This window comes from Sinocyclocheilus anshuiensis, unplaced genomic scaffold (genome assembly GCF_001515605.1).
Source record: "Sinocyclocheilus anshuiensis isolate Anshui unplaced genomic scaffold, SAMN03320099.WGS_v1.1 scaffold67, whole genome shotgun sequence".
Classification (NCBI taxonomy): Eukaryota; Metazoa; Chordata; class Actinopteri; order Cypriniformes; family Cyprinidae; genus Sinocyclocheilus; species Sinocyclocheilus anshuiensis.
Genome location: NW_015552546.1, coordinates 2,152,352 through 2,165,291, shown reverse-complemented (window position 1 = coordinate 2,165,291; position 12,940 = coordinate 2,152,352). Strand labels below are relative to the sequence as shown.

Here is a 12,940-nt window from a genome sequence, read left to right as displayed (position 1 = left end):
AATAAATGTATATATAAAAACACCCATCTCTGTGTCAATATTTATAGTAGGTGTATACAGGCAGGGGGGTGGCCTATGGTGTGTGCAAGTATATTTGTATATAAAAGTTCTGCTGCCAGGAAATAAATAATGAAAAAGAAAGAAAGAAAGAAAGAAAGAAAGAAAGAAAGACAGAAAGACAGACAACCAAACACATTCTGTGGACATTTATTTTTAAATTCAAATTTTACTCAAATTGTGTTGATCATATAATTTGCTAAATATTTGTATTGTTTAAACATAAGTATTAAATAAAATTATTTTCACTAACTCCACTTTGAGTATTAAAATGAATTGAAATAATAAAATAAAAAGTAAGTTTTATTTATACATATCCAGGATACACACCTATAACGTAACTTACAGTCCATTCTCTACTGATCAAAAGTCTAGACTTTTACTTTGAAGGATGCACACACATACACACACTAAATATTTCATGCAGTTAAAGGCAAGGGAAATATTTTGTGCAAGACTGAAGTTTTATGTTTATGTATCCATCATAAGCTATTGTCTGCTGGAAAAAATGTGTTGAGCTATAACAAATAAAGTTTTGTACTGGTTTGGATAAAACACACGCCTCAGTAGGCTTACATTGCAGATCTGTATGATGAGAGTATAAGTTCACAGAATTAAATCCATTCAGTCAGTCAGTCAGTCATATTTATTTATAAAGCACATTTAAAAACAACAGCTGTTGGCCAAAGTGCTGTACAAAGTTTAAGCAAGTACCCTAAATAAGCAGTAAACATAGAAAACACCAACAAACAATACACAACAATTATACCACTGCACCTACTTATGACCATATGCAACAGTAAATAAATGAGTTTTAAGAAGAGATTTAAAATCAATGTATGTTGGTGCAGTTTTTATGTAGAATGGCAAATTGTTCCAAAGCTGTGGCGCAGCCACTGAAAAGGCATTGTCTCCTTTCAATTTTAAGCGTGTTCTTGGAACAGTCAACTGTACACTACTGGTTGATCGGAGTTCTCTGGATGCATTATGGTGAAACCATGAACAACATCATTATTTTTTTTTACACAGGAACCAGCTATTCTTTATCAAAAACAAATTTGCCCACCCCTGGGCAAATGTTTATGTGAACCCATATGTAAACCCATGCGTTAACCCTTGCACTACTCCATGTGTTACTCCTTGCGCTACTCCGTATGCTACAACATATGCTACTCCATATGTTACTCCTTGCACTACTCCATACACTAATCCTTACGGCTTTGTCACTCCACGTCGTGATTATGAGACTAAAGAAGTCGTCATCAAGGAATGCGTGGATGATTGCACAAGCAAACAAGTTTGTGAAGGCAATGGTAAGAGTCATAGATCTTTGTCCTGCAATGCATGATGGGAATGATCCTTACTCATAATAACTTAGTGAATGATCTGTTAATTACATGTTTTCTGCTCTTTTTTTTTTCATTTTCTCAGATGCTGTCTTCCGGGTGAGTAAAGTTGACCTTCTCAAATGCAGGACCGGACATCACACACATTGTTTCCTTGATGAAGTGAAGTGAAGTGAAGTGAAGTGAAGTGAAGTGAAGTGAAGTGAAGTGAAGTGAAGTGAAGTGAAGTGAAGTGAAGTGAAGTGAAGTGAAGTGAAGTGAAGTGAAGTGAAGTGAAGTGAAGTGGGAGCAGTTGGGGGTTCGGTGCCTTGCTCAAGGGCACCTCAGTCGTGGTATTGAAGGTGGAAGAGAGTGCTGGTTATTCACTCCCCCCACCTACAATTCCTGCCGGACGGGAGACTCGAACTCGCAACCTTTGGGTTACGAGTCTGACTCTCTACCCATTAGGCCACGACTTCCCCTATGATCATCTCATCGTCCGCAGAGGACAGTGTTTCAATATGTGGGTTGATCTGTGGCGTCCTTTCAATCCCAGTTGTGACAAGCTTCACCTGGAGCTTGACATCAGTACTGTACTACATACTGTACATGCAAATACAGTATGTAGAGGAGGAACATGTGAGGAGCTGAACCAGCATTTCACCCTCACTGGAAATCTTTTGTTCTTCTGTGCATGTTACAGGTCACATCCCATCCATCCGGGACGGCACTTATGTGATCGTTCCAATAGTGGAAGAATTCAAGAAAGACTGCTGGGGGGCAAAGATTGTGGAACAAGGACAAAACCTTGTGTTCCTGAAAATGAAATTTACATGTTGTTCAACCCCTGGTGTAAAGGTATGCGTTTCATTACACATCTGAAACCTGAATATATGAAAAAGAAATAGAATACGGAAAGAAAGAAAACTTAATGAAGATTTCCATTTAAAGTCAAATTTTCTTTTTATCAGATGACTGTGTGTACCTGAGCAATGACGCAGAGAGAGCTGAGTATGTGTTGAATGACATGGGCAGAATCTACTATGGAACTAAGCAGCAGATTGGCTGCAGAACATGGAACTTTGGTCAGTAAGTAAGAACTAAACATTTATTACAAAAGTGCCTACACATCAGTTACATTGTAAATCCACTGATTTCAATGAGAATTGTGACAAGAAAATGGCACAAAAAATGTTCTATCAGATCTTTTTCTAGTATGTAGGCACCCTAAGTTACAAGACTGTGCATTAAAAGTGCTGGAACCCAGTTGAGGTTACTCCTGGATGATTCATGAAATATAATTCCACAGAACAACCTTTATTATATAACATTTTCACGCACAAAAGAGCATGACATATTTTTGAGTCTCTAATTTCCTCTCTCCCGTCTAATTTTTAGTTCGAGGAGGGAATCTTCTCTGCATGTATTTATGTGTTGGAGAAGAGCTGCACACCTTGCTCAGGATGGGGAAACCCCATTAACACTTCCAGAGTAGTGTCTGACATGGTGAGTTTTCATTTACTTCTCATCAATACCATAATTTCATGTTGGAAAGACTTTAAAATGGTCCGATTTGTTCTCTTCTGAGAGTGGTACTTCTGCATGAAACTTGCTGCATTCAAAATAAAATAGTTTTAATCATCTCTCATCAGGTTATTGCCAACAAAGACTGTGGTGTGCTGGTGGGTATATACAAAAAAGTATATAATATACAAAAAAGGGCAAATATCTATATATTTAGTTATATCTATATAGTTAAGAATGACAGAACAGTATAAGACAGAATATATATATATATATATTATTATTTTATTTATTGAATTAAATGCTTTTGCTTTTTGATGCCAATAACCTAGCAAGTATATTCCACATTATTCCACCTCTGGTATTTTTACTGTTTCTCTCTATATTATGCAAACGGTATTGCCTCAAATACAAGAAATCATTATGCCATATTTCTCAGGGTTTAGAAGTGTACATTATTCATGTCAGGATGTGTTTTCAACAACCTGTTACATGTTCAAAGAACTGACTTACTGAATGAAGTTTAAACTTTGTTAAAAAAATCACTAAGTATCACCTAATAAGCATGAATCTATCTATACTGTAATGCTCAACAGCCTAATTAGAATCATAGTGTTGTTGTATGATGTCATGATCATTTCATCCACAGATTCATAGTTACACATCACAAATACACTGCAAATAGTACTGCAAATGAATAACTTTTATTGATGCAACAGGGAGGACAGATTATCAGTGCAGCTAAAAGGAGTGAATAAATCACTGAACACAACAACATACAGTCATTTGGTTAGGATGACAACATAACAAAACGAAACAGCTGAAGTTCAGAATGGTTCAATATTTGCAATCTCTGTTTAAAAATGTGAAACTACAAATTTATCGCATATTCCAAAATATTACTCCCATAAAAACAATGTCTGGCATAAATCGTCCTCTAAAAGTAAGATTCCAAGATTAAATGCACCCTTTGGTTCACCTTTACTAAAGATTACATAACTAAAATTCCCTTTTTAACTCTGCAAATCAATCCATGTGAAAAGCATGCTGAAAGCTTTCTGCTCCTCCGCTTATTTGAGAGCCTCTTCACTTTTCTTTGACGACAATGTCGGTGAATCCATGCACCTGAGTCAGCTGAGGACAATTAAGCGAAGCCAGAAGTTTGTAAGGGCCGGGACACTTAGGAATAAATGTCTCGGTCAGATTCACTGTGGCCAGGCTTGCGATGTCACTGAGAAATAGATGGAAAGTAAGACGTTTAACTATATACCAATTCAAATGAACAGCAGTCCTGTTATTTTGTATAGTTTAATAGTGAGTTAATCAGATTAATTTCCTACCCATAGTTAATCGATCTGCAGTGCTTCATTGCCAGTCCCTCGATACGGAAAACGGCGTTCTTCAGCACACAGGGCAGTGGGTTCTGGAATGTGATTTTTACTGGCACTTCTTTGCCCACCACACAGTCACATCCAGGCTGAAAGGGAAAATCACAGTCTGCAGTAATACCATTCAGGTTACGAATAGTTATGAAATAGACTCAATTTTCCACACCCAGCTAATAATCAGTTGTTCTTAATTCATTTCTAGGCCTTGGATTAAATGATTTCACTAAACTGGGCGAGTTTCATCCATAAACACCAGCTGGTGAAGTATAGCTTTCAGGTTTTTCAAACTCACAGTAATAACAAGATCTGAAGTGCACAGTCTGAAGTTGAAGTGTTTGGCCACAGTTTGCTTGGTCTGAGTGACCCGTCCAGCGACAGTGAGCATCATGGTTGAATGATCCACAAGGTGTTTCTTATAATCCTCATATTGCAGGGCCCACTCCAGAACCTTGGCTAAAAATGGACAAGAGATAAAACACTGAACAAACTACTTTTGAATGCAGTGGTAAACCTCCTCATCCCTACCATATTAGAACAATTTGTATTATTACTATTTTAATTTAGTCTCTACTGAGTCTCTACACTCTTAAAAATAAAGGTTCTTTAATTGCAATGATGGTTCCATGAAGAACTTTTAACATTCCATTCCATAAAAGGTTCTTTCCAGTGGAACTGTAAAGAACCTACTCTCGACTAAGATCAGATTTACGGTCTTTGGATGAAAGCTAACAAATGTATCTTTTATGTAGTGAACCATTGTTTGAGTGATTTTCGTTTTTTAATTTTATTTCCATTTTTTAATGAACCTCTTATGGTTTAGCATACGGAGCATATAGAGCTCATGCAGCTCAGTCTTAAAAGGCTTATACGATTTTGTTCAAAATCAGTTTTGCAGTGGATTTGAATGGATTTTCGCATGTTTGTATCTCAAGCTCTGAATAATTCTTTCTTACTTTCACTGGCCTTGAGCTCAAAGCATGTCTGGTCCTTCTTCACCAAGGTCTTGTTGACTCCGGTGTAGTATGTGGCGGACACCTGGCTGTGGAGGGTGACGCTACGAGGTGAGCTGCATTTGTTCTTCAGAGCGATGCAGAGCACGGCATCCTTGCCCACACATGGTCTGTCACCCTTCATGGTGATATCACAGACTACATCCTCAGCGCAGGGCAGTGGGTATACGCATTTCCTGCAGCCATGACGAAGGGCAGTTTCCACAGCATGGCGCTCCTCCTCTGAACCTGACGGATATTGGAAGTGGCGGTAAAATTACAACTATTCAGAGTGAAAGAGTCTTTAAACCATGTGTGTGACTTTTCACCTTCTGGGTGTTTGTAGTGGTGTGTGATATCCACACGCTTGTCTGAGCCAACAGCCTTGGTGCTGATGCAGTGACCAACTGCATTCTTGTCAACATGGATCACAGCGAATGTTCCACAAGCTGTCCGCTGCCAGAAGACTACATCACTGTTCAGCTAGAGCAGGAATAGTTCATTGCTCATAATATATTCCCATAAGGTGGTGTGTATGTAAGAATTTGAGAAAAAGATCCAAGTTTCAGGAATAACTGCAATAGCATACAGTATATGCTTAATGTTCAAATTACAAAGCATTTTCATACCTCTGCAAAAACAAAGGGTGTGTCATATTTGAGGAAGACCTGCCCACTGCGAACTGCAGCAACAGAGGTGGGGCCGCAGCGGAAGAAGCCCTGGCTGGTTTCCTGAGGAGTGGAATCAACCACCTGCCAACCTCCAAAACCAGATGGCAGGTCTGACCGAGTCATCCAGGCCTCATTCCACACGTGGTAGTTCCTACATGGAAGAGGAGAAGAAAGAAGCATGATCTTTGTGAATGGATTCAAAGGAGATGTACAATGTCTGTACATTGGGTAATTTCCACTTGTCTGCAAATATTGACGCTATTTGCGTGAACCTAATACAGTTTTTTTCAACTGCTTACACACATTTTCAAAACTTTGCCTCTTTTCAGACTTTTCACACAAATCCAAGAATTGCACACACAAAACGCAAAATGCCTCACATCTCTTGCAAAATGAAGCACTGCATTCAAAATATTACAAACACATCTCAAAAGCAAACATTTGTCTTACGTTGCAAACACCTTTGCCATAATTTTTGGATATATCATATACACACAGTTATTCAAAACCTAAAGCTCTTCTTTCATGAGCTCCTATGTGCATTTCTGTACAAGATTGAAATTAATTGGCAGAGAGATGTTGAAAAATTCACGGTAAACACGAAAGCAAACTTTTTTTTACTGTAAACATTTATGGTTGTGAATACAGTATGAAAGAAAAGAAATACATCATCCATGTGTAGTTGTGTATTTATAGGCTTATTCTAAAACCATGATTGATTGGTGTTAACAAGTAAAGCAATGAGTGTTTGCCCATGTGAGGAGTTAGTGTGAGGCACTGATGAATTAGTGTGCCATTTTGATTGGTTGTGTTTGAAAAAGGAAATAAAGATACTTCCTGTTAGATTTTTGTGTATAGGGAATTGTGTGCTGTGTTTTGCAAAAAGTGTTTTATGAAATTGAAAACGGAGTCAAAGGCCTAGAATTAGTGTGTGGTTTCGCAGATTTGGTGTGTGGTTCTGGTGTTTGAGTGTCAGGTTTCAGAAATTGTGTGACAAGTAAAGATTTTGTGTGTAAGCAGTTGAAAAAAACTGTAATTCATATTAGAGTAAGCGGAAGGATGTTTTAAATTTGCATAAACTACTTCATGCAATTAATAGGATTTCCTAAGTCATTATAATAATGCATACAAGAAACAGCATACTGCATAGTTTAGATCAAAACTGTAAAAAATATTCAGTGTACATTTAGTACCAACAGGTGGTGCTCATCAAAGCAGTTATCACCAAACTGGTGATAATCTTGGACAATTTTTTTTGCAAAAAGACAACCTTTTGTGCATAGCCCATGATGGTACTTTAGAAGACACTAAAGCTGATGTTACAGTACATAATGAAAGGTTTCTACAGCATCTTACCAGATTGAATCACAGTTCAAGTTATCGATCAGATCGTAGTTCTCATCAAGATAAATGTCTACTGTCATAGACACATCAGTGTCATGAGCAGAACAGAAGTTTGTGACTGGACGAGCAGGAATGCCAAAGCACCTCAATACTATGAGAAAGAGAAGAATATAAGTGCATTACATCTACAATCACTTTCTCAAAACTTTTTCTCCTCATCCAGTCTGCAGGAAGTCTTACGTGTGTTGGTGACTCCAGCAAAGGCCGAGCTCTGTCCATATTTGACCGGTATTCCTCCACATTTGTGGTATTGTTTCAGGATGGCACTGCTGCTGCACCAGGATGTCGGAGCGGTTCCATCTCCATAGCAGTTTGACCAGTTACCCACCAGCACACCACAGTCATCATTGGCATTAATCTGTGAAAGTGAGACAGTCAAAAATGATTATCTGTTCTCTTGCCAAACATCGTCTTCGTGGATGTTTATTAGGTTTTATGACATGCCGATGAAAGAAAGGTCGAGACTCACCATGGCAGATATCACTCTCACCACGTTAACAGGATCTCCCCATCCAGTGCAAGGGCCACCACTCTTCTCCAACACATAGAAACATGCAGCCAAGACTCCTTCATCAAACTAAGAATCAGAGAAATTATATTCTAAGATGCTCGCCATGGCAAGTTCTGTGGTTTATAAAAAACAAAAAAGATTGCGCTGTGCTTGTACTCCAGCACTTCAGATCAAATATATTCCACTGCAAATCCTTTTTTCTTATTTTGACATGTATTAATAAAAAAGTTTGGATCTTACTTGAGCGAAGTTCCAGGTTCTGGAAGCGATCTGATGTTTAGTTCCATAGTAGATTTTTCCCACGTCATTCATCACATACTCAGCTCTCTGGGCCTCGTCATCCAGATACACAGAGTCATCTAGTAAAGACAGAGTGTTTCAATTTTACAATCATTTACTGAATATAAAAAATGTTCCTTCTAATTTTTGTTTCCTTTTGACAGATGCTTGCTTAATCTGAGCAGTAGCATCCAGTGCCATTCTTCACAAAGAAATTTGAGAGACATGCTTTTTTTTGAGATAGCAAACAAAAATTGTTTTTTATGTAATTCCAGCATTGCTTCTGTGAACTTGAAATCTCTGTACCATTCTATGATGCAGATTTGATTTTGTTTCTGTGTGCAAGGTTTCCTACATGTGGGACTGATTTAAATCTTTAGCATTTTTCAAAACATGCTTCTGCATGGAATTTCAGGAGTTAAGAAAGAACATTGCGATATGGTTCAAAAGTCTAAGTCTAATATATATTGTATTCTCTCCCTCTTCATACGTACCTTTACACCAGGGGTTGAACAGCATGTAAATGTCATTGCAAGGGTTGCATGATGAAGTGGCCCTGCCCTTCGGGCCACAAGTCACAATGGTGAGGCTGTATCGTCCAATACAAGCAGTCGGAAGGGAGTACACACACAGTTTGATTCGGTTTTGTACCCGTTCGACAATCTTGGCCTCCCAACGGCATTTCTTGAATTCATCCACTACTGGAACAATCACCAGAGTGCCATTGCAAATTGATGGAACATTACCTGTGAAATAAAAACAGCAAGAAATGACCAGGGCTAATGGCATGAACTAAAACTAAACTATTAAAAACATTCTTGTTACTTAAAATAAAATAGACATTAACTGAGATAATCAGAGTCTAATCTGAAGTAAAATAACAAAAAAAAAACTGCAATTAATAACAATAATAATAGACATATTTAAAAAGTAATAACATTAATAAAAAAACACATCAGAATTACTAAAACCTAACCTACTTTACCTAAAATTAAAATTAAAAATATGATACCAAAAAAAACAAACACTGGAAATAACAGCGAGGGTCTTAGAATCAAATCAGCACAAGCTGGTAACTGATCAAGATAACTTAACTGACCAAGTCTCAGCTCCAGGTGAAGTTGATCACATTTTGGATTGAATGGCCGGGAAAGCTCAATCCACATCTGGAAACACTGTCCTCGACGGACAATGAGGTGATCACTGCGGAAACAACTGGTGTGATGCTCCTGACGATTCTGACTCTTCCAGAATTTCATCTGGTCAACACAACGAACCTGCAGAACCAAATCTGAGAAAAACCAAGCAGAGGAACTCAATTAGGAGCTTTAATGGACACATTTCACAAAATGCAGCTCAGGCCATAGATCTACAACTCTTACCTTCGCAGGTGCGCACAACCTGGCAGTCATCCGCACAGTCCTTGAGGACAACTTCCTTGCAGTCATAATCACAGCGCGGCTTCACATAGTCGCAAGGGATGGCGCAAGGGTTGTTGCATGGGTTGACACAAGGAACCACGCAAGGATTGAATACAGGTTTCACGCAAGGATTGAATACAGGTTTCACGCAAGGATTGAATACAGGTTTCACGCAAGGATTGAATACAGGTTTCACGCAAGGATTGATGGCAGGTTTCACGCAGGGATTCACACAAGGATTGACAAAAGGTTTCACGCAGGGGTTACTGTAAACCGGCACACAGCCAGACCCGCTCCAGAACCTGTCCGACTCTAGTTTAATGCCTGGGAAACGGCCGATGTTGCAGAAGTTGTTGCTCAGGCCATACTTTACGATAGACATGCTGTGGGGTGCAAAAGAGAAAGAATGAGAGTGATATTAGTTGTCATTTAAGTGGTTAAACATTCAAGTCTTTTAAAGCCTTTTCCCTCTAAATCAGAGTATATTAACTGCAGTTCAGTTTCTCTTTAAATAACTGTGAAAGCATATTTGATCGTTTGTAGTTGATTACTTACATGTTTGTGGTTCTTGCTCCGGTGTGATGTTGAATCTAAAGAGGTTTTTATCCCTGTTTGGTAACAGAGTAACAATTGAGTTAAACTCAAATTACTAAAACAAAGCAAGTCTGGCTGGAACCACGGCTTCTTGCGCTGTGACACTTCTCTAGGTTTTAGTCTGGTATATATTCACTTCATTCCCAACCCATCCACATGAGCAATTAATGTGCCTATACTATTTCACTGCCTAATGAAAGGATTTTAGATGAATCACACAGGTTAATTTACAAACAAGCTGTAATGGTGCAAATTTACGGCTTAGTGTAATTGTTCTGATAGATAATTGATACAAGAATAATCACAGGCAGAACTGTAATTGAGCAATTCCAGCATAAAGGAGCACATAAGCGTGTTTACCTATGGAATATATGTTTAATGCTAACTATACAGTAGCAGTTCAGACACACCTACTCATTCTTTATTACTATTTTCTACATTTTAGAATAATAGTCATTATGTAAACAAATGAAAACAGCTTTTTCAAATTCGCCACCCATCCGTCTGTTCGAATATGCTTGGGACTTCATACTGAATGAAGTTAATAACACATATAAAATTGTAGTATTGTTGTCTTCTCTTCCAGTACAAATATTGAAATATCCTTAAACGGGAAAATTTGAAAATTGATTTTTCTTATTGTAATATAAATCTAACAAAATTAGTCAAGTTATTAATGTTATTTAAAGCTACACACACACACACACACACACACACATGCACACACACACACACACACATATATGTACATATACTGTATCAGCATAATTTATATTTGTATATTTATATAACTGCATGCATTTAAGTAAAATGCCTTTTTGTATGTTAATCTTTTTATTGACTACATGTAAGTTTGAGAGAGATCATGTTTAATTTTTATTTAACAGTAAGTAAATAAGACCGATTTTTACCTTATTTACCTTTTTAATTTGTGGTGTAGAAAAACGCTTCACTCAGAAATTGCTAATAAGTTTCACAATTAATTACAAGGAAAGGGCAAGTAACACATTGAATTAAACATTAAAATATTATTTTCTTGTAAAACATACTCTAATAATATTTAAAAAAAATCATAATTTTAATTAAATACATTTGTAAATGTTTAGTACTCTGCAGTGTGGCATGCTAAACATCTAAAACTAGATACATTTTATATCAAACTTAATGTTGGCAAAGTCATTTATTTCCATGTTGGTCAGCTAACTGTAATTTACACACCCAAACTCAGTCTTTTTGGAAGTTGTTAGAAAGACAGACACACCACAGGTGTGTAAACTGTTTAATCCTAAATTTCATAACTGCCACATAACCACCATCATCAAAACTGTCCCAAAAATGACATCACAAATAAATCACAAAGCATAAAATGAAGGAATTATAATGTTAGCTTAAGTGCAATTTACGTCATAAACATCAAACAATAATCAGCAGGACAAACAAAAAGAAAAACTAAGCGATAATGCTATGCCATCAGTCAAATTATGTGTCAAGCCTCTATTTCTTGATTGCATAATTTGCCTAATTTCTGATCAGGTGTTGGACACATGCATTTGAGTAAATTAACCTTTAATGGAGGTAACCGTTTTGTATGAAAGATAAATCTAACCTTCCTTGATTTTTCGATCTGGACTCGATTAATAGCTATTAAGCACAATTATCCTGCAGGTTTTAATTTCCATTTGCCTCTGCAGCAACATCTCATTTTACATTTACATTGCATTTACATTTAGTCATTTAGCAGACGCTTTTATCCAAAGCCACTTACAAATGAGGACAATGGAAGCAATCAAAATCAACAAAAGAGCAATGATATGCAAGTGCTATGAAAAGTCTCAGTTAGCCTAACGCTAACTGAGACTAATTTTTTTTTAATTATATAATAAATAAAAAGAAAAGAGATACAATAGAAAAAGAATAGAGCAAGCCAGGTTTTTAAAAGAAAACAAGCAGTTAGTAAATGAATAGTTTGGAAGTCTAAAAGGGGCAATTTTTTTTTTTAAGAATAGAATTAGAATAGAGAGTGCAAGAGTCAGAGGGTCAAATAAAGATGTAAGAGATGGGGTTTTAGCCGATTCTTGAAGATGAAGCTGCTTGGATTGAGTTGGGCAGGTCATTGCACCAGGAGGGAACAATTGAATGTAAAAGTTTTCCCAGTGAATGACTTATCATGATAAGTAATGAATTATCAGATCAGATCACTACGCTTTCCATACAACTTGAGCCTAGTCTTTGAGTCAAAGCCCTAATTTTGCATTATAGCCTATTCAGTGAACAAAACTTGCTCAGTTTGATGAAAGCTTGTCATATGAGCTCAAAGGGATAGTTCACCCACAAGAAACTACGTCTTACAGAATCAGTATGACAGTATTTTAATTTTAGGGTGAATGAATTTAAGCATTACTAAAAAGCAAACTTACTGGACATGCAAGCTCATTTGTGTCTCCTCCTTTGGGTGGTTCTCGCTCTTTGAAGCTTAGGCAGGATATAGGAAAATTATGTTGTTACAGTTTGGACGGGAATGAGAATTACAGATTAAATGACTTTCTCAGTAAATGATTCAGTTTGGATACTAATGGCACTAATTAGGTCAGTAAAGTGTCTCATATATACCAACTGTACATATCAGACAGGGACACACCAAAATTCTTGATTATTCTCACAAAATAAAAAAAGTATAAAAAATATATATATATATATATATATATATACATATACATACAGGTGCATCTCAATAAATTAGAATGTCGTGAAAAAGTTCATTTATTTCAGTAATTCAA

At 37.0% G+C, this 12,940-nt stretch overlaps 1 protein-coding gene across 1 annotated transcript; it reads right to left on the bottom strand.

Annotated features, from left to right (window-relative positions):
* Positions 1-3,836: 3,836 nt before the first annotated feature.
* Positions 3,837-10,184, bottom strand: tgm1l3 (transglutaminase 1 like 3). Its single transcript, XM_016454599.1, has 14 exons — positions 10,125-10,184; positions 9,531-9,952; positions 9,248-9,439; positions 8,643-8,894; positions 8,110-8,228; positions 7,828-7,935; positions 7,539-7,716; positions 7,311-7,449; positions 5,913-6,105; positions 5,613-5,766; positions 5,248-5,532; positions 4,587-4,747; positions 4,247-4,383; positions 3,837-4,137 (listed from the first exon to the last, which is right to left on the bottom strand). Exons 2-14 carry the CDS (start codon positions 9,949-9,951, stop codon positions 3,993-3,995), a joined length of 2,484 nt encoding a protein of 827 aa, XP_016310085.1. The 5' UTR covers position 9,952; positions 10,125-10,184; the 3' UTR covers positions 3,837-3,992.
* Positions 10,185-12,940: the final 2,756 nt, after the last annotated feature.

Excerpts from the sequence above, each read along its gene's own strand:
- tgm1l3 (XM_016454599.1), bottom strand. The coding sequence starts at position 9,951 with ATGTCTATCGTAAAGTATGGCCTGAGCAACAACTTCTGCAACATCGGC. Across the intron at positions 6,106-7,310 it reads TTGAACTGTGATTCAATCTG|GAACTACCACGTGTGGAATG; the intron begins GTAAGATGCTGT and ends TCTTCCATGTAG. Across the intron at positions 4,138-4,246 it reads TGCAGATCGATTAACTATGG|TGACATCGCAAGCCTGGCCA; the intron begins GTAGGAAATTAA and ends TCTATTTCTCAG.